The sequence below is a fragment of the Microtus pennsylvanicus genome, chromosome 1, assembly GCF_037038515.1.
Source record: "Microtus pennsylvanicus isolate mMicPen1 chromosome 1, mMicPen1.hap1, whole genome shotgun sequence".
Lineage (NCBI taxonomy): Eukaryota > Metazoa > Chordata > Mammalia > Rodentia > Cricetidae > Microtus > Microtus pennsylvanicus.
Genome location: NC_134579.1, coordinates 67367357 through 67389979, shown reverse-complemented (window position 1 = coordinate 67389979; position 22623 = coordinate 67367357). Strand labels below are relative to the sequence as shown.

At 36.6% G+C, this 22623-nt stretch overlaps 1 protein-coding gene across 3 annotated transcripts in view; it reads left to right on the top strand.

The window, feature by feature from the left end:
* Ostn (osteocrin) overlaps nt 1–22409 on the top strand; it is a 37980-nt gene extending 15571 nt beyond the window's left edge. For 2 of the 3 annotated variants that reach the window (XM_075955647.1, XM_075955656.1), the window contains exons 5-6: nt 16155–16254; nt 19863–20770. In XM_075955647.1, coding sequence (XP_075811762.1) covers nt 16155–16242 — 88 coding nt within the window. In that variant the 3' untranslated portion in view covers nt 16243–16254; nt 19863–20770. Of the gene's footprint in view, nt 1–16154; nt 16255–19862 lie in introns of all 3 variants that reach the window. The other variant, XM_075955639.1, reaches the window with a different exon arrangement.
* The last annotated feature ends 214 nt before the right edge of the window (nt 22410–22623 follow it).

The following is a 22623-nucleotide window of genomic DNA, read 5'->3' as shown; positions in this document are numbered from 1 at the left end:
CTTCATCTCGTTCTCTGTACTATCCCCAGCATTTTATCACCAACTTATGCCCTTCTTCTGGCCTTTGGTGATGGCTGTCTACATAAAAACATTTGTATGAGCATCACCCATAGCTTAGAGCATAAGGATAAACCTTTCAGTAAATCCTGCGAAGGATTACGGAATAGCACTACTACATCAACTCCATATCCCCTTCCAAAGACCCCCTTGGTTGACTCAGTTTCAGGACTTGCTCTCGATTTGCTGAGTCCAGGATTTTGTTGATGATAAGAGTGTAAGTCATAATTTCTCCTTGTCCTAACAGATTCTTGAAGCTCCACTCAGAATGTAACCATATATTAGAGATTGAAGTTTATTTAACCTGCACTTGACAACCAATATCTTACTGATTTTGAAACTTATAGACTCGAATATAGACAAATGCAAATTTGGTTACCTTTAGAGTCTAGGTATGATATCATAATCCAGTGGGAAGGAGAAGGAAAATATAACTCTCTCTCTCTCTCTCTCTCTCTCTCTCTCTCTCTCTCTCTCTCTCTCTCACACACACACACACACACACACACACACACACACACCACACCAACACACTTGTGCAGGTACATGTGTGCATGATCTAAGTATGGATATCATCATAGACTAACTTTATGAACCAATGAGTTCATTGGGGTTACTTATAGATGTGTGGATAAAGGGTCACTTCCAGGATCATAAATGACTCAGGGACAGTTCTGTCACCAAAGCCCACCCTAGCATGAAAGGCAAAGGTGGGGTTTGAAAGCTGTCCTTTGCCACTGTCTGACAAGCCCAAACTCTGGCTGTGATCTTAGCTAGCTGATAAGCTTTTTGTGACCCATGGAGATTTTTTTTTTAATTTTTAATTTTTTCCCTGTAATAAATTTTGGTTTCTAGTGTACTAGAAAAAAACACACAACAAAACTGGGAATTTGGAACACACTGCACAGCCTACAGGTAGCTAAACAGATTGGAGAATGTCCTTCTCAGGTTCTTCTGTTTTCCTGAGTTTCTTCCAAGGAGCTGAGCTTTCTCTGGTTGTCTGGTCTGTGAGACATCTAGGACTCTTGTCTATCTCAGTGTGTCTTTACTACTTATATGCCGTTGGGGAAATGAAGGCCTACTAAATCTGGTCAACTTCAGGGACTTCCAGTGCTATTTTGAGTTGTTTACCTCATGTCTAGAAAGGCTTCCATGAGGATGGAATGTTTTCAATCTCACATGACCAAAACCACCAGAGAGGTAATATCATAAGAACTATCCACAACACTAAGTTGGAATGGTTGTTTTAAGAAAACAGGATTGTATTGTAGCCTATGGCTTGACATTATTTATAAAGCATAATTAGCAACCATTCAGGGGCAAGGATGATAGGACAAAATTCCTAATGACATTTTATTATTTTGTGGTTGTTAATTGGGAATAAAAGTCTATTGTAAAGAGATATTCTGTGACCTGAAAAGGAGAAAAACAAGAAGTTTAAATATTAAATTTAATGTCTTTTATCTTTGAGAATAATAGATAATATCCTAAGAGAGAAACTCAAAGTTATATAAAAAGTTATATTAGTTCAAAAAGCACCATTAAAACAAATCTAATAACTTTCCTATGAGAAATAGAGACAAAAATGAAAACACAGTGAAAACATTCCATAAAATAAAAACTCATAATCACAACAGCTAAAATATTACTCAAATCAACCATTTTCATAAATATTAAGTGGAGCTAATTTTTTCTATTAAGATCTGAGTGTCTTCAGGGTATTAGGATATGATATATGGCAGAGAAAACACCTAGCACGGGAGACACTGAGTGTGCCATTCTCCAAAGCTGAAAATAAAGTGATAACATATTAGTCTTCACAGGCAGACTGATAAGGAAAATCAATCCTGCCTCATATTTAAGGAGTGTGGTTACAATAAAACAATTTAGAAGTGCCAACATATGGAGAAAATGCAAATTGTACAATAAACAGATAAATTAAGGACTAAAAAGGTTCAGTCCTTAAGAACACTTGCTGCTCTTATAGAAGATTTATTCCCACACCCACATGGTAATGCTGGTTCTAGCAGAGCTGATGCCCTCTTCTGTCCTCTGCAGGCACCAGGCACACATGTGATACACATGTGTGATATGCAGGCAAAACACCAATACACAAAAAATAATTTTTATTTGTAATTGATTAAAACGAAAACATTCAATGGCATTCATGTAGGAGGAAACATAGGAAATACTTAGGAGTAGAAAATTCAAGAATAAATCAATAAATCATGCTATCTAAATATTTGAAATGTTTATTTAACATATAATTTAAAATATCATAGCTAGCTCAAGAGCAGAAATAAATGAACTTCTCTATTTCAGTTAATATTACAGTTGCTACACAAAGAAGAGTTACACCAAGTAACAACAAGAAATAATTAATATTTTACCACACTCCTGTGGGAAATTAGACAACAAAAAAAATGCCTAAAAGTGAGCTCAATAATAAGAGAACATATGGTTCTGGGTTTAGTATCTAGCATCAGGAAAAATGATAAAAGAAAATAAACCTAAAACTTTCTTCATAAATTATATTATTGGTGGAAATATTGATATTTCTATCATAACAATATTTATCATATATCAAGGGATGAAGTAAATGAACATTTATTTAATAATCTAGTTCTGTCATTCCTGATGCTAACAACAACTGAAGGAAAAGAAACGAGATAAAGTTGTTAGATGAACCAGTTAAATAAAATTTAACACCCAGATATCATGACTTCAAATAGTTTATGAAATATTTGTACTAGTCTGAACTACAAAAACTTTGATTCAATTTGTATATATTGAAAATTCCTCCAAACAAAGCACATAAGCAGCAATCTTCAACAAGCAGCCTGAGTGCCCACCTTGCCACCTCCCAAAGACATCTCTCACTTAGCAGAACACGTGAGAGTCCTCGGAGAAAGAGAAGTACTGAACTAGCTTCAGCTCCCTTGTATCAGTGCCTGGGTGAGAGATCCAGGCACACACTTGACTTTCCTGCTGAGTAGTAACCTGAGCTGCAGTTGAAACATAAGCTACACAATGTTAAACATTTAAGTTCATGAATGGAGAGTTGTGTTTTAGACTGTTGGCTCTCTTGAAAGAATACCATTTTCCAGCTCACAATAGGAGAACTTGTGAGGGAGGAAAGCATTAAGCCTATCTTTCCTACAGGAACTCCATCACTAATAGAGGCAACAGTTTTTTATGCTCTACTATCTGAAACAACTAAGAAATGATTAAGTGATAGATGAGGAGGAAAGCTTCCTTTATGGAATTATTGTGGATAATAAATGAAAACAGAATAGTGGTGTATCTATAGCCTAAAACTCTAATGCTATGCTGGATCCAGACAATGTCACCAACTGCTGCTGTCACTACAGAAGAATAAATGTGTCCCCTGGTGAAAAACCTATTAGTATTTTTAAGATAGCATTATTAAAAGACAGAAAAAAGAGAAGAAAAAATTCATTTTGCTTTTAGCTAGATACCAATTTTTAGCAAACATGAAATCAGAAGTCTTCTGAGACACCATGGAGAAGCAAACAAGCACAAAATCCAGACTGTGGAGAACAGAAAAACATAGTTTAGATTTTCAATAAATGAATTACAAAAATTTTTGTATGAAAATAAATGATGGACAGAAAAGGCATACTAACTATTAAAATAGACTTGAGAGACTCATGGTGCTATGTAAAAGCCTTTGGGGCCTCCTGATTTAACAATGACGTTATTTAAAGTTGAAATCTATAGGAAGAAATATAAATGAGAACAGGGGTTACTTAATGATGCCAAGTTGTTATTAGGAAAATGATGACATGTTTCTTTATAAATCCAGAATAAGTTGAAAATTCTTTCAGTAGAAACGGCATTTAATTAACCTAACCTACTGAACTCAGTGATAAAATAAGCTGTAGAATATAGCTTGATAATTTCACTGACTGGAACATTCAAGAAATCATATAGATTGCCAGCTCAGGGAAATGCCAAAATTCAATGTACAGTTTCTACAAAAGTTTCATGGCTTTCTTGCCATCATAAAACAAAAAAAAAAATTGACTGTTAAAATGCTGAAGGTATAACGTCATTCATATTTATCTGAAATTTGCTTGAAAATAAGACAGTTGTGGGGGCAAACAGGATGAAACAAGATGAAGGGTTCATTGAGCTATTTTATCTTGGCAAGTGTCCGAAATGGTATATAACGAGGTTTTTAATTAAATAATAAAACAAATAATAAATTAGACCTGGCATGTGATTATTTGAGGGAATGACTCAGATATGGAGAATAGAATGAGAAATAGCAACACATAGCCCAGTGTACCAAGAATTTTATGGGGACAGAAGGACAAGCAAAACTAATATTTGAAGACATGATTTCTGTAAGTTTGTCAAAAAGAGTAAAAAAATATGAATTCTCAAGTAGAACAATAACAAATTTTGACAGAAATATATAATAATGTGACAGACTATGTAAATTAAGAACATTAGTTTTCATAATAGTGCATGCTTGTAATCCTGGCATTTGCATGGCTAAAGGGTATTGTAAAAACTCAAGGGAAAAAATGCACAGAAAGAGAAAGAACGAAATGAGGAACAAGCATTGCTCTTATTCTCTTGGGATAAGAGCACAAGAGATGGCTCAAAACTTTAGGGCAAGTTCTTGAGAGGGTGACTTAGACTAGTGCAGGGTCCATTTGATAATAAAAAAGGGGGGGGTAAAAAACCACAGCAGGAGAGCTGCAGCCACACACAGGCATGCTGTGTGGCACAGACATTCAGCCTGTTGGCTTCAGGTTCTGCACTGCCATACCTGTGTAACATTAGTCAGTATTCCTGGAGCCAGGTTGTGGGGGAAGCATCCAATCTTTGATAAAGTGAAAGAAGAATCTCGTAGAATTGATTAACATGTGAAGCTAAAGGGAGTTTTTATCTTTTCCTCTTTTTATGGGCTTACCTTCACCTCCAAATATTTCCAGAAGCTTGGCTATGCTTTGAAGGCATTTGTTCAGACAGTGACTGACCTTTGTGTTTGAGGAATTTAAGATTTGTTTCTAACTTAAAGTATTAAGTCCTTCATATTTAATTTGAAAGTTGGTAGTTAATTTATTAAAATTATGTATCAACTGCCTTCCCTTTAAGGTTTCTCTGCATCATTCATTCTCATAGGAGGGTCACAGAAATTCTTATTCTTACTCGCAAGTCAAATATATTAGGTGGTCTGTATATTAGACAACAATATATTAGGTCAAAACTAAGGGAGGTAAGTCATTACAACTGCAGAAAACATTTCTTTAATTTCTGGAGTCTATAAGCAATTTTTATTCAAACTCAAGATTTCCTCTGTGTGACAAAGTTCCAAGCACGTAATGCCTTCTGACTTGTCCTCTGCACGGATAATTGAAGTAAATGCTGTGTTTCAGTTACAAGCCAATAAAACGGAGAGAGCCATACTTGTCCACGTTTGGAGATTGGGTTTATATGAATTCATGTCCCTGGATTGAGAGAACAGAGTTGTAAATATACAATGCACATTATTTATACCTGGAATACAGTATTTAGAAAGGATTGTATGCTTTTGAAAAGTCTACTAAGAGATGAAGTCAGAAGGATGTAGGAACGAACAACTGGGGAAAACCAGAAACAAAAGAAGCGAGGAGAGCGTTAAACAAAGCAGGGTCTGTGCCAGACTGTAGGAAGCAAAAAGATGGTCAACGCTTCTCACTTTCTGCTATTTGACATTAATTTTCTTCTGAAAATGACACCAAACTTATTTTCAGGTGCTTGGGAAAATTACCTTAATTTTAAAGGCAAATTCAACCATGCTTTGAATTAATATACTTTTCCCATCTCAGCATTTGTATTAAATGTCTGAAGTTAATGAACATCTGCTCCATTTTTTTAAATAAAAAGGAGCAGGCATGATTACATCTTGAGTAGATCCTTTAGGGGACTGATACTGACAACTGACCTGGGATTTTTCTGGAGAATGGCACCACACAATATTGAATACACATTGAAAATAACAATGACATTGCTCTGTATTTGAACATTTTTACAAGTATTATTCATATCATCCCATTAATATTTTTAGGTCACCAAAGGAAGTAATATTATTGTGTTCTCCTGTCTCTCCCCTCCCCCCCCAAAAAGTAACACTTCAGAAATAGAAAATTTGGAGAGGCTATTTCACCAGAGGCTATATACAAACTCTAAATATAGACAAATGATAGTGGATACACAGCAGCCCTAGGCCCTGGCCTAAGACACACTGAAAGAGGATTCTGTAAATCAGAGCATAACTCAGGGGAAATTTTCCCAAGGTAATTTGAGGAGGACAGGTAAAAGCAATCCCAAGATCTTCCTGTTCTTCCTCCCTTCTCCCTATCCAAGGCCACCCATTTCTTCACTCAATGGAAAACCAAGGAACACAGGAACATTTATTTAAAGCCTTCAGCCTCCTAAGGCTGAAAGTTAAAATAGAAAAAATAAACAGACAAGCCTGGAGAGAAGATGAAAGATTCATAGTTCAATTATAAACACCCTTCCAAACTGGATCAGTAAACATTTTGTTCTAAAACATTATTCTTATAAATCCAAGATAGAAGAACTCCACAGAAAAGAAAATTTACACTTTTTCTAGGCAAACTGGTAAGATTTTTTCCATCCCTTAATTGATATCAAGGGTGACTATGATGCCACTGGTCACATGTACACAATGAGCATGTTTACTTTGTCTTTTTAAAAAGTCACAGATGAAAGTGTCTACTTACACTCCATTATCCAACCTTGAGTTTTATAAAAATGTTCCTTTGCCTGGTTTCAGCCTGTTCAAGCAGGTGAGTTGAAGTGGGAATGGGCTGTGATCTGTATCCCCTCTACCACTTCCCCTGTACCTCCTCTGGCTTTTTGTGGAAGCTTAAGTTGGAGCTTACTACTACAACTGGGAAGTTAAGAGTTATTAACAGGCACTATCAAAACCTGGCTTTTCAGCTTGTAGGGCTTCTTAAATCCCTACAACAGAGGAAGTTTCTGCTGGTCATCACATATCACCCACTAGAATTATTATAAACACCTTTGCCCTGAGCAGAGTTTTCCCTCTGGAAAGTTAGGCACACTCTTCATCTTCATCCTGTCTTCATGGACTCCTCATTTGGCGGCACCACCAACATCACAGTTGGCAGGAAACCCTTAGAGATGCCCCTGTTACACTAAACCTAAATCAACCGCATGCTTTATATAGTTGATTTTGAATACCAAGTAAAGTTGTTTCATAAATAGTCCCATCCTCACTACATGAGGCTGACTCTCACAGCTCTTTGCTCTTAGATTTGGAAGACACTTGTCCATCTGGTCTACCATCAGACTGTCCTGAATGTTTTCGCAAAGGCCTTCTCCTCGTGGAAGGTAGAAGAAAAGCACTGCTGTTCTCCAGTAACTTGCTCCCAAGAAATTTCTCCTGATACATTCAACAATACTTTTTTTATAGTTTGAGATTGGACACAATCAATTGTAGCAGTAGCCTTCTAAATGTTATGTAAGTCTACTACCTCATTTGAGAACTCAAGAGGAAATATTTGCTACCTATTTTATTTTCAGCTTTTCCTCAGTTTTGGAGGAGTCAAAACAAAATAATGAAATAAAGAATAAGATGCTGGTTCGTGACAATAAAAGGAGGAATATTAGGAAACTCATTTTGTTGAATGATTTTCAGACAAATAAAATTATATTTCTGACATTATCTACTTATAATTTATCTTTTATTATTTAACTTCAAGTTAAATACACTCCATTTAAAACTCCTTCACAGAAATTAAAACTCCGTGAATAATGTACTTATCAACGTTTAGGATTAGTGACATTATCTTTGAATATATCCATCAAGTCAATTCTCAACATCTCATACCAATGAAAATGGGTTTCTTGCCCTGCAACTGTTGGAGTGGAGAATAATGGTGTCAGATTCAATTTACTGATGTGACTGCCCTTCTCGATGACAGTCCCAAAGACCAAGATGAACAGCCTAATAGCTTACATCCATTTTGATTCATTATAAAGCAACATGACTGACCTGGACCAGCTGAATCATCTCATAGGCCAAGCTAGCATTTTTCAGTTTTTATGTGCTGATGTCTGGAAGAGGTAGTTCTAAATGGGTTCTATTCCAGATGTTAGAACACAGGAAACTATCCAGAGGACACCACCCCTTTCACAGGCTTCTGTCCTCCTTGTTAAATGGCCTGGCTCTGCACTGGGAAATGCCCTTGAGCATAACGGTCTTGGGCTACTCTTGCCAGAGCTCGTTCTTTACTGCCAGTCTCTTCAACACCTCAATTCACCTTGTGCTTGTCAACTTTACCCAACTTGTATGTGAAGGTCAACAACTTTCTCTCAAAGAGAAAATACAGAGTTGATAGAGAGTTTTCAATGTACTTTACTCACCCTTCCAAAAGCAAATTTCTACGCAGTATTTTAGTGTAAATCTATTTGCTAGATGAGCATTTGAAATGTTCGATCACTTCGCAAGAAAGTTGTGAGGCAAGTCGTTGAGGATCACTATGTAGTCTGTGACTCTGCAGAGTGTCTCCAGAGAGTTGCAGCTGGGTTACTTTAGTTACTTAGTTCTCACTATTGGACGCAGTGTTTGTGGTTTCTGTCTGAGTGCTTGTTGAATGCGTGAACATGCAGCTCACATTCCTTGGAAAAAACACTTTAGAAGATAGCATTGCAAGGTCAGCATCATCATCACAAATTTAATAAAATCTACATAAGGTAAATTACTACCTTTGAGATAAAATGCTACATCAGATATAACCTTTCTCACTGAAGCGGTGCTTCCCTGTATGACCTAAACTCACAACTTAAGGAAGCACTTCTGTGAGAAAATGATTGATGCTTGCCCCACCCCTTGTTCGCTTCTTCCCTGGGGAAGTACAGCCTCTAGTGCTTCCTCATTTTGGCAGAAAGGACAGAACATGCTCATCTATTTCCTTCTTGTCTTTATGGGGTAAAAAAACCTTCCATGCAAGTGTATCTAATGCAGGAAGGTCCTTGATCTACTGTTGGACAGCCATATTTTTCTTGGTTTTCTTTCTAGAAACAGCAAGTCATGTTTGTGCTCCTTTTTCTGCACAGATATTATGTGAGAACAAAAGTATCTATCTGCTCAGTTTGGGATTTTTTTTTTGCCTGGTAGTTCATTATCTAATACTGTGAGACTCATAGGACTAAAAGTCACACCCAGCACGGAGCAGGGCATGCAGCAGAATAGAGTTATCTTGGAATCTGACAATTTTGAATACTGAAATGGAGACTCCAGAAAGGGTGAGGGGTATATTGAAATGTAAGTAACTATCTTGGAATTAATGGTATGGCATATGAGGGAAGATTAAGAAGACCACAAAAAGGAACTAAAAGGTATTAAAGAGAATGACCACAAGTCACATTTAAATTTGAAAATAGGTTTTCAAGATTCAATCTGCCAATGTTAGATTGAAAATGTATTTAATTTAAGCGACGAAGTTGTTTTAAATAGTCAATATATAATGCCTTTTTTTCTTCAAAACCACATTTAGGAATAATAGAAAAATAATATGTAAATAATCAACTCATGTACTTAGCACAGCTCTCCACAAGGGCTGTAGTCAGTTGAGGGGCCCTGGAGGCTAGAACATCTACTTCCAAAATGGCCCACTCGTGGCTGGGATGACTTTGTTTCTCTCAGGCTATTGGCAGAAGATTTCCGTTCTTTGCCATGCGAACTTTTTATGAGGCTTTTAGGGAAATGGCAACTAGATGCCCCTCAGAACTAATAGTCCAGCTAGGAAAGGCAGAAGGCAGAGCAGTTTATAAGACTTTACACAGTATCTTTTCCACACTGGCTATGAAAGTTGGCTCTTCCCAGTGTAGGAGACTACACAGTGAGGAGCCTAAATTGAAGCCTGGCTGCAGCATTCTTTTTAAGTTTTTGACTATAATACAATTCCTTGTTTTCTAATCTTACGGACTTATTGAAAAAAATGTCCTCTATGAGGAATTACTGCATCCTCTCTCTGGGTAGTTTTCCATGTTGGTGAGCCGACGGCCTTTCCTAAAAGAGCCTAGCATTTTATTATATTCTTAAAATGCAGCAACAAACCAGACTGTTGTTAGGGAACATTATCCAGATCCTCAGTCCAAGGTCCTTTCCTTGAGACTCCCAACCAAACACAGGGTAACAAAAAAGTTTCATATTCAACCAACATTTGTACATGAAATTCATGAATGGATAGTCTGAAAATGAGCCTTAAAACTCAAGATAAAATTCAAAAGGAGGATTTCCCACCCTTGAAAAAAAGATGTAATTGTAATCCCATATAATAAAGTAAAATTGCCTAACTATTGAAACCATATAGGGAATGACCAAGGAAAGAACTTAACATGACAGCCACATTAGTGACCACAGATGCAACCATCCTCCAAAAATAACTGAGAGTCCAGTCAGGTATGTAAAACAACACACATTATCTCATTGGTTTGCTCTATAAAGGTTATTATTTTTAGGAAATTAACTATTGAAATTAACAGTAAAGAAATAAGCTGTATCATCTCAAGAGATGCAAGAAAATCACAACAAAAAAATCAATTCCTTTCAATACTAAAGTCACCAATAAATGAACACTAGAAAATTTTTAATCAAGTAAAAGTCACATACACACATGCACACACACACACACACACACTCCTACAGCTTATAATCTTATGTGATATCACTTACAACAAATGAAATTCCACAAGCTATACATGGTCTTTATGGAAACAACTATAACATTTCATCACTGAAGACATCAAACTACCCCAAGTGATAAATCATCTGGGCTAGCAAGACACATTCATAGTGATCTTAGTTTTCCACAGATCGACTTATACCATAGAGTCAATTCAATTCTAGTCAAAGCTGTAATAAGATTTTCAAGAAACTCAATAAGCCGAACCTAGAATTATGAGACAGAAAGAACTCATTAAATAAGATGGAAATGTTGATATTCATTGAGGTACCGTTAAAGATTTTCTTATAAAAGAAAAACAAGAAAGTGAAAGCAGAAAGTTAGTACATAAGACTGACAAAATGTCATATTTACTGAAAACCAAGCCTACCTACCATCAATATTTGAAAGGAGAACAAATTAGTAAGAAGAAAATAGGTTGATTAAGCAGACACTTCCAAAAGAAGGAATCCAGGTGGGCAATGAGCAAGTGGAGGCAGGAGGCTTCATTAGAAATACAAAAGTTAATTACATCCAGTATAAGAGAGTATCTATGAAATCAGGCTGTCAAAACTGTAAGGACATGTCCTGGGGCCTGGAATACTCTTGAAACAAAAGAAACTGTGTCACATGGCTCTCAGGTTTGCAAATATGTAATAATATGGGAAAATCTGATACTAAACAATAAAATTAAATATATTCATAGGTGGCAACTCTGTATAATGCTCAGAAATCCCTAAATAAAGTTGAAAGTTATGAATCAAACAGTTTTCAACTGAACAGTATACAGCTTCACCAAAAAATTCAACTCCTCAAGATTCCCTGAGTAGCATGATGAATTAACAAATATTATACATCTATTCAATGGAACACTTTAATTAAAAAGAAAAGAAAAGCAGTTGTAGCTACACATCAACATGAATGCATTTTAAAATATATAGCTTTACTGAAATAGAGAATTCATCCATGATGGCTTTAATTTTTTCAGGTTTAGTGGGTCATGTTCGACAGAAAACAGTTTACTCTTAGAAATGGACTGGGTTGGCAAGATGACTCAGAGGGTAACCCTATTTACCTAATGTCTTGGGTTGGTTCCCTGGGACCCACACTGTAAAGAGAACTGATTCCCAAAAGTTATCCTCTCTCTCTCTCTCTCTCTCTCTCTCTCTCTCTCTCTCTCTCTCTCTCTCTCCCTCTCTCCCCCCCCATCTCTCTCAAACACACACACCACAGGTTTTGAATGTAAAAAAATCAAAATCACAGATGATATTTGACACATGGATGCATTGTGAAATTATCGCACAGAGAAGCTAGTTGGCATATCAATCAACTCCCACGGCTCCTGTTTTTATGATTAGAACACAGGATTTAATCTGTTAACAAACTTCTAGTGTATCATATGTTCTGCAGGCATAATTAATAATACAGTTATTAGGAGTAACAATAGTACTGGCACTTATAACGTTCTCAATAATAATAGGTTTTACATTAGGTCTGTAGCATGTAATTTCTTTAAGGAAAATTCTAAAACTGCCTGAAGCAAGTATCAGAGCTTTAAACAACACACATAAGGTAAGGTGAGGCAGAAACATGATTAGACTAAGCTTGAGTCTGCAGAAGAATCCTGGGACAGGGCCACCAGAGGAATGTGACTTGGCAGGAGACAGTGGGATGCCTACTTTTCAGGTTAAATTCTGTATCATTTGCTGGTGCTGTAAGTATGGATGTTCTTTTCTGTTTTCTTTAAACCAGGCAAAGATGAGTAATGGTCCCATTGGCATATATGGTGTATACTTAATAAAATGCTTAAATACAATTTCTACTGCTTTTTTAACAATGGCAACCCAGTTTTAAAAAGGATAGATATAGACATCACAGGATATTCTATTTGACATGGTAAGTCTATATTTTATTGTAAATATAAAAGCCATGTTGAAAATAAACAATCCAAACACTCTGCTTGTATTAGTTTGCTAGATAATACATCTCTTAAAACTGCTCGCAGGGTATTTTTTCATAAAAAGGGAGAATGCTTTGACCTGTGTCTAATATAAGCCGTGTCATTACATCATTTTGTCACAAGAGGGACTAGACAGTCAGAAGTATATCTTCCTGTGTGAAATTAGACTGCCAAACTTTCCTTCTGTGCACAGGGAGTACTCCCGTCAGTGCCCCTGTTACAGATTTATGTACATATTTGATATTAGACAAAAATTAAAAAAACTGCCAGTTTGCCATTTTGTTTCTGAACTGATATAAAATATACATAAACTCCTGGACTTCATGAGCCATTCTGATTTTCCTTGACTTTTTGAATATAATTGGTTTTGCTTTTTTTAAGTACTAATTTGTTTATATATTGAGCCTATTTATATGCACAAGCTCATGATAAATTGTTTCTAGATATCTGTAAGTTTTTGCAGCTGATCCCACATTTGATAAAATGAATTGAAGTAATTAAGATGTTAGAACAAAACCATATGCGACCTATCTCTGCCCACTGAGCCCAGTCTTCTGCTCTGACAGAGCTCAAATAGTCTGGAAATAATTCAACTGGATTAGCAAGAGCACCAGCTGAACATATGTGTAAATATCTCTCCATGTGTCACCTCAGTCACCATTGTCAACATGAACCAGGCACTGAGAGACAAGTAGCAACACTGTAACCAAATAGTACCTAACAAGTAAGAATTTTGAATGAATTTAAAGCTCCAGTGGATAGGAACATCAGGTAGTATCTAAATTTTATCAGACAATGAAGAATTGCTTAGAATAACAGAATTGCCAAGGATCCCAGAAACATTAAGTAAAATAACTCATCAAAGATCAAGTCCTAATTCCCTAACTCATTTTAGACCAAATCTGGGGACAGCAAGAGGAGAGACTGGTTATGGCTTGGATGGAAGGAAGTTAATTATTTTGCTTTTTCCACAAGTACAGCCCCTACTCATTTGTTTGCACAGAAAAACATCAGCTACCAAAATGCAAGAAAAATGTCATAAAAATTTCTTTTACCTGAGATTTGGGAAACAATTCTGAGAACCAGTGAACGTTCTGGTGTAATTTATATACTCTATAAAAATAGTACACTTATTTTTAGAAAACTAAACAAATAATTTTTTTTCACAGCACTTGAACTTAAAGGGGCCTTGGGAGCTGACATTTCCTTCCCCTTTTTTAAAACCTGGGGGGGGGGATTCGATTCATTACTGAATTTTTGGACTTGTCAGCCCTAAGCATTCTTCTCTGCCCAACATTGGCTTCTGCCTAACCTGTCCAGGAATTTTAATGGTGGATAGTATGAAGAAATCAATTTAAAGAAAGGGGGAAACCACATCAATTTAATATCTTGTTTTTTTAGCCCCATAGCACTTAAATTAAGCCCTGAATCATACAGAGAAATATATTTGTTCTTGTTGATACCATAATAAATTACAATCAATTACTAACTCATAATTTTGTTGATCAAGGTTAAGTATATCCTTATCACTCACGGTCCATCATTGCAGGCCAATTCTCCCATTCTCTTTTTCTGTTAGGTAGAGATGTGCCTGATTTCTGGCCAATGATGGCATATAAACTCCTATTTATGTGTTCTCTCACACTCTTGCCTTGTCTTCCTGCTGGAACCAGATGATGTGAAGGTATCATCAGGCTGTAATCTCCCAGGTTTCTCCAGGAAAAGCATTTTCATCTCTTTTGAATTGTTGGCAGAGTTCAGCTCTTATGCTTGAAAAACTGAGGTCCCATTTTCCTTGCAAAAGCCTGAAGGAGCCGCAGCATTCCTTCCTTCATGACTCTCTCATCTTCATGCTGTCCTCGGTCATTGTGGTCCCTCTCAGACTGCTTTGATTACCTGATGCTCAAGGTTCCCTTCTGCCACTGTCATCTGCTTCTAGGAACTATTATAAAAAGACACCAGGTCCACTCAGGAATAATCAGCATAATCTTCTAATCTATAAATTTAATCTTATCTGAAACTTGGTTGGGCTATATAAAATTACATACTATGAGTCAGGGACTTCAATGTGGACCCTGATGGGAAGACATTTTTCTCATTGCTACAAGAAAATGATAAATTAAATGTTTATTTGTGTTAGTCTTGGCAAAGTTAGTTAATTTATGATACGGAGAAGAGCCCTACATAGTGTTGCACACCTTTAAACCCAGCATTAGCAAGGTTGGGGCAGGCAAATCTCTGTGAGTTTGAGGCCAACCTAGTATACAGAGTGAGCTACAGGGATAGCCAGAATTATATAGAGAGACCCTATCTCAAAAAAAAAAAACAAAAAAATATATAAAAACAAAAAAAAAAAGATACAGAGATTTTTTTTTATTCTAGCACACATTGTTTATAATTACACCAAACTCTTGAAGCATGACTAGTATGTCTAGTTTCTCATAACTCTTGTTCATTGGATTTAAGCTAATTCTACAAATTATGTATTTCCTGTTATTTTATAAGGTAGTAAGTTTCCCTTCATGGAAGTGGTGATAGTTTGAAGTGTCCCATAGGCTCAAATGTTTGAGTACATATTCCCCATTTGATGGAACCATTTGAGTTAGTTTAGGAAGTGCAGCTTTGCTGGGGGAGTTATATAACTAAGGATGGGCTTTGAGGTTCAAAACCTCCCACCATTCCTAGAACACTCTCACTGCTTGGTGCTTGAGGTTCAAGTTGTAAATTCTCTGCTACTCAGGCTGACATGACTACTCACAGTCACTTCCCCACTGTGATGGTAATGAACTCTTTTCGCTCTGGAACCATAAGCCCAAATAACCCCTTCCCTTCTATATTTTGCCTTGGTCATGGTGTTTTATCACAGCAGTGGAAAGTGACTAACACAATGGTCACTGAGCAGAAAATTATATCATTACAGTTCATTTCTGCAACCAATCCTTGACGCAGAAAATATCTAAGCAGACACAGATGATTACATACAAAGCATTTTCACTAGACATCTAAGAGAATGTATGAGAGGCAGGCTTCTGCCACATCAGTTTTAGCTTCTATACATTTTCCTTTCTCCATCCATTATCCTTCTTCACAGGCTCCATTTAGAGATCTGAGTGCAATATGAGAATGAAATCTGCAGAGGCAGAGGAGTTCATCAACTAGGTCATTGACAGTTTAATATTCTGATAAGATGTGAGTTTCCATGGGAGCTATATGATTTGACTCTGCTTCTCTGAACTTTAATTTTCTTGACAAATGGTCAGAGACGAAAATGCTAACTGGTAAACAGTATCTAATTTTTGTTCCCACTTCTGAAGAAAGCCTCAGACTTGCATTTAATTAAAAAGCAAAAGTAATGTTTGATAACTTGGACACTGGCATAAAATATTCTTCATGGTTTGTCACAGGAAAGTAGTAGATCATTCAAAAAAGCAACGCTTTGGAATTCCCATGGATCGGATTGGGAGAAACCGACTTTCTAATTCCAGAGGCTGACGAATTCCCTTCGTAAGTAAAATTCCATGACTCTATGGACGGGTGCTAGAAAACATTTCACACTAGACAAATGGACCCATCCCTACTTGTAAATGTCCTTTTTGGGATTTTAGCATATTTGTGTGTGTGTGTGTGTGTGTGTGTGCATACACATATATATACACATTTGCAAATATTTATTTAGTCAATTTTATTTCATTTTTTATTTTTATTTTATTTATTTATTTATTTATTTTGGTTTTTCAAGTCAGGGTTTCTCTGTGTTGCTATGAAGCCTTTCCTGGAACTTGCTCTGTAGACCAGGTTGGCCTTGACCTCACAGAAACTCACTTGCCTCTGTCTTTGCCTCCCAAGAGCTGGGATTAAAGACATGGCCACCACCACCTGACTTTTTTGATGCTAAATGATTTAGAGGACTTTTAGAAAGGAAACAAACAGCCTAAGAAGATTGTCCGAATTTTTGAGACAACAACATAACATTTTTATCTATCTTCCAAGTTCACACTCAAAGTACATCAAGTTTTAAAGCTTCATATATGCTCAAAGTATGATAATAGTTCACGTAAATTTACAATTTACATTGTGCTACATTCATAGCTACCTCAAGGCTATGCAGCTCAAAAGTTGTAGGTTGAACACACTTGAGGGGCGCCAAATTTTTTCTTTCCAATAGAAAAGTCACCCATCCCAATGCTTCATAGCAATAAATTTTTACAAAATCCTGTGCAATTGTCTAAGGCTGGTGTGCAAGTAAGAGTTAAGGTTCTAACAATATTTGTCCTAGTTAACTTTAGTTGCTAACTTCACATAGCAAAGCACTCACAGAGAGGCAAACCTGACTGAGGAACTGCCTGGATCAGATGGACCAAGCCTACTGTGAAGGGGCGTGGACTATGTAAGAAAACTAGCTAAGAATGTGCATGGGAGCAAACTAGACAGTATGCCAGTCAATGGAACGTCTTGGTTTCTACCTTCATTCTTCTGCTGTGTGTTCCTGCCCTGCCTTCCCTCAGTGATGGACCACTTGCAAGTATAAGCCAAGTTTCCTCCCCAAATAGCTTTTGGTCAGAAAGTAGTAAGAAGAAAACTAAAAGAACATGATATATTACATTTTTGGTTCACTAAAATAAATTATATCACGAACAAGAAACGTTTATTGACTTTGACATCCAGGTGACATGGTTCCTTTCAGTAAAGCTCATGAAAGGTTCACCCTTTTTTCCAAAGAATTCCTACAACCTGCAGCTGCTCTAACCATCTCAGTACAGAGACATGGGAATTCTGTTTTCTGCTTCCTTCATGACATTGGCCTAATCCTTTCATAATTAAAAGAGTTTTTCTTTCCCTTCAATAACTCTAAAGTCATAATGATGGTCAATATTTTATTATAATGACTTAATTAAAAGAAGTGTTGATCCCAAGATTCTTCAATATTGATGTTCTGTAGTCACGGAGTCCCCTTGAAAGCAAGAGCATGCACTGATTACTGAGGGCATCACTGCCTTTTGAACGGTACTAGCCTCAAAACACACAGAGCTAATTCCTTCATATCTAGAAATAGACTAAATGTGATCATTCCTTGGGTCTGCTAACAACTGCTGCGCTTCTATTTGAACAAGAGTTAGCTAATAGTTATTAAAAGCCTAGTATTTCCTGGAACCAAGGGCACGTCTTCCAATTTCTTGATACATTACCATGACTCTGAGATTGATATAATTCTCACTGATTTCTGCATATTCTTTTGCCATTTTTCATTATCACATGCTTTCATATTTCTCAGTTTCCAAAAATTCATATAATAGTCAATATAGGAAACTCATTTTCATATGAATTTTCACACAGTAGGAATCTTGTACAGAAAGAAGATAGCTCAGCTGCTATCATGTCCAAAGTATGGTAGTGACATACAAGTTTCTGCACTACCATCCACTTAGCAAACTTCAGAGTGTCATTGTAAGAATGGCCATTCCCAGTCAACCCTGAAGACAGTAATATCCCATGTGAAGGCCTAGAAGAAAGTGGACATTATCCATTTCTCTCTTCTCCATCAGTCACTTCTCAGTCATTATGTTTTTGTAATTTCCCACCATTGTCACCAAGATTTGAATGGGGAACAAAACCTATAAAATTATACACAATTTTCATTCAAATTTCTGTTATTTCTAATACATTTTTTTACTATCACAATATTTCTTTGCATTAAAGAGTGGGTGCAGTTTGTACAGCATAACATTTACAAGATAAGAATTTGAGCATTGTTAAGGAGCGTTCATACAGTCAAGCAGTTAATCGCAGATTTGAGAACATAAAGTCTTGCTTTGCCCAAAGAGTTCAGGAAATTTAACGACCGTGGGTGCAACCCACATGTTACAAATCGTATGTAGAGCAAGGTGGAGAAATCAGGTGTTTCACTCTCTAGGTCAATATTCTCTTTCTGACCCACCAAGTTTCCTTGATTCCAGACTATTGATGTTTGTCAGTTTTGGTCAGTCAGTTGGTGCCAGGGATCAAATTCAAGCTCCTTCATATGCTAGGCAAGTGTAATACCCCTATGCTATACCCACAGCCCTAACTGTCACAGGGAAAACCACAGAGAACACATGCTCTGTCTCTTTCGGTTCCATGGGGGCTGAAGTGCTTTCCCTTGGAGGAGGTTTAGCTGTGGGTTTTTCCCTTCTGGGTTTCACATTGAGGTTTCACACTAAAAGTGAAACTGCTCCCTAGTCATAGAAAATTGGTTTGGCTTAAGGTCAACTCCACAAACAACTGCTAGAAATTAACAAGTTTCCAGAGAAGAAGCCAATTGCTCATCTTCTATATTTTGGAAAGGAATATTATCTGGTATTTACGTATTTTATTCCCATCAGCAGCACCACATCATACTAAAGGTTTGAGACTGTAGAGGCATTGGCTTAAGCAACTCACATTCAATAGATATTGTGTGCATGCTTTCAGTTTTTCTAGGAGGAATTAGAAAGTAGTATTGAAGGCAGGATCACCTACTTCATGGCATTAGAAACACAGTCATTGAGAATGGCAGTCACTTGCTACTTCCTGAGTTAAGACTTTCCTTTAATGGGTGTAAGGCACATATCATTGGTTTAGATCAACAATTTCATCTTAGCATGGTGTTGGCATCATTACTCACGTATATTATCAGGACTCCAAAATACAGCAGGAATCTCATGTGTAAAAGATTGTGTAAGATTGAATTCTTGTATCAGGACCAAAATATAAAGTTATTAATGTGTACTTAACGCTAAACAAGCTCTAGTTGATCTTTCTTTATCTTTCTTTTGCTTTTCATAACACCCTTTGAACTAAGATCAAAAACTCAAGAGAATTTTGAAATAGTTGATATCTCAAGAAAGAACTGACAAATACTATAGTTTCCATTGAAACTTGAGCATAGGTTCTTAGCTCATTCATCACAAATGCGCTTTTAACTCACTGTTACTTGAAATCATTACATTATGGTAGAAAATATGCCATGTAACTAAAAGCTGACATGAAGTACCATGTGATTAAAGGATTACATCTTGACTGTTGAAGTTTTAGATTTTCATCTGATCTGCAGAGGGCAAAGACGGTTTTAACAACTTCATCTTTCATTTTTACAGATGTGTCTGACTTGCGAGAAATGGCACAGAACTTATAGAAGATGCTTCAGTGAAGTTCTTCATTGCTCCTTGCTGGTGAACTTGTTAAAGAATTAACCTTCTGCAAACCTTCCCAAAGCTTGAGACCCCTCAATTCATCATGCCCTAGTGTTGCTATGGTTTTAGTTAAGTCGTACAGATTATTTCAGTGCATGAATGGCTTTGGGGGATATTTTTAATGATTCATAAACCATAATGTCGTTCCCAAACCTACTTTTAAAAACAGTTGTCAAGTATTATATATTCTCTTGTCCTTAGTGCTTTTACAATTCAGTTACCTGGTATGCTTTCTAGAAACCTAGGGTTTAAAGACCTGAAGAGTAAGGAAAGGAGCATGTGTACAGCATACATAATAAATAATACATAATAAAGAGGGTGTTTTAATTCTTCTGAAATGCATCAAATTGCTGAAAATCTCCCCTCCAGGCTTAGAGAAAAGGCAGTAAGTGAGTGACTGCTTCAAGTGTGGTAGAAGCTGTAGCAAAGGGACAAACATTTTGAGAAAGCTGAGCAATAGTGTTCTTTAGAAAGTAATATCTAAAAGTTAGTACAAGAAAATTAGTATACTTGGCCTTTGTGAAATGTTTTGCAGAACTCTGAATTTAAAAGATTTATTTGAAAAGAAATTGCTGTCTCTTTTGCTTATTTTTCCCAGCATTGGGATGTACTGTACAAACGTTTTCTATGTTAGAAGCCTTTGTTTTTGTTTGTTTTTTTCTCTCCCTTAGATGTTTCTAAGCTACCAACCCAACCAAGTAGTTCTTTCTGTTTTGATAAAAGATACTAAAATCAATATTAGACTAAACTATCTCATATTAAAGTTTGAATTTGAGCTGTACAAATTGGCTTTCTGCATTACTTTAATTCAAAAACAGGCTATGAGAGCAAGGAACGCAAATCAATGACAGAGTACCTTCCTAGCATGAAAGAGACCAATTTCCAGTCTAGTTAATATAGTGATCCATGCCTGTAATCCCAGCACATGGAGATAACAACAGGAAGATCAGGAATTCAAGGCAACCCTCAGCTAAGTAAAAAGTTGAGGCTAGGCAACATGAGACCTCTGTTTCAAAAGGAGAAAGAAACAAGGGAAGAAAAAGAAAGGAAGGAAGGAAGGAAGGAAGGAAGGAAGGAAGGAAGGAAGGAAGGAAGGAAGGAAGGAAAATATGCAACCAACATATTGACTTATGCTCCACTCTGTGTAGTGAGTGCACTTGTCTGATAAAGCCAACTTCAATGAAGAAAAGAAAAAAATAGCTTTCTCAACTTAGACCTACTTTAATTCATACATCTTAGTTTTACCACCACATTAAAAAGAATAGAAAAATAAACAACAACATTCTGATTGAAATGGAATCTTCTTAACTATAAATTAAAACATCAGTTATATAGATAATGTGATGGCCTATCTCATTTGATTTTTTTTAGATTTATTTTTTATTATGTATACAACACTCTGTCTCGATGTATGCCCGCACACCAGAGGAGGGTGCCAGATCTCAGTACAGATGGTTATGAGCCACCATGTGGTTGCTGGGAATTAAACTCAGGATCTCTGGAAGAGCAGCCAGTGCTCTTAACCTCTGAGCCATCTCTCCAGCCCTCATTTGATTTTTTTTAATACAATGTATATCAGTAAATTCAGCTATATTCCCCTGGGAAGCACCAATTTAAAAATCCATAATTTGAAGTTATATATGTGGCAGAACTTCCTAGTACCAGAAAGTTAGCACCCCCCAGACACTCTCCCATTCTCTCCACTGCTGTAGCCCATGCTGGGCCACACCTAGCCTAGCTGCAGAGGTTTTAGCACCAGCCCTACTCTTTGTGTTACAGATTCCTTTTGTTGCCTGTGTGAATCTTGTCTGAGAGTTTCCCATTGATACAAATCCTATGTAAAACTTGGTTGGGGCAATCTAGAAAACCATGGTACCTCCTGAACCAGGTATTTGCCCTTGCCATTGTATTTTCGGAAACTTCCTTTAGGGTGTTTGGAGCGTATGGAAATCTACTGGCTAAAATGTAAACATGAGGAAAAATAAAAATGCCCTGGGTGAAGAGAAAGTGCTGTACTCTACCAAGGCTGGGGACCCCTGAGATTGTGAAGGCTAAGATCATTCTCAAGTGTCTCTGAGTTCTCATTTCACAGATCCATGTGAACACACATACCCATGCCATGACATAGTTGCCTTTTTTCTCATTTCTAAATAGAGATACACAGAGCAAATGAATATGTGAATATGAATTTTGGAGTCCTAATGTTAATTACATAACCAACTTGGACTGCAAGGATCTAATCCTAAGTTACAATGTCTTCAAATTTAACACTACACAAAAATTTACCAAATTGCACCTTTAATCTCCATATCATTTGGAGAATTAAATTTCTTAAATTATTAAAAGCTGAACTGTATTTTAGAAAAAGCAACAGTGACATTGTGCTTGGCATGTAAGTTTCAATGTGCTGGAATATTATCCAACTTTTACAAAGTAATTAAATGTGTGATTAAACATAAACTGGAATCTTAATCTTTATACTAGCCTTGTGCTTGGGCTCACAACTCTTGTAAGTACACAGGCGCTTCCTTAATTCTTGTAGCCTCATGTTTGCTCCTGTGTATTTGTATGCTCCTGAGGTGGGGTATACACACTACTGCAGGCATGGTGCTCAAGCTGGTCGCTTTATTTTCTTCTTCTTTTCTTTTTTTTTAAATGTGAAATC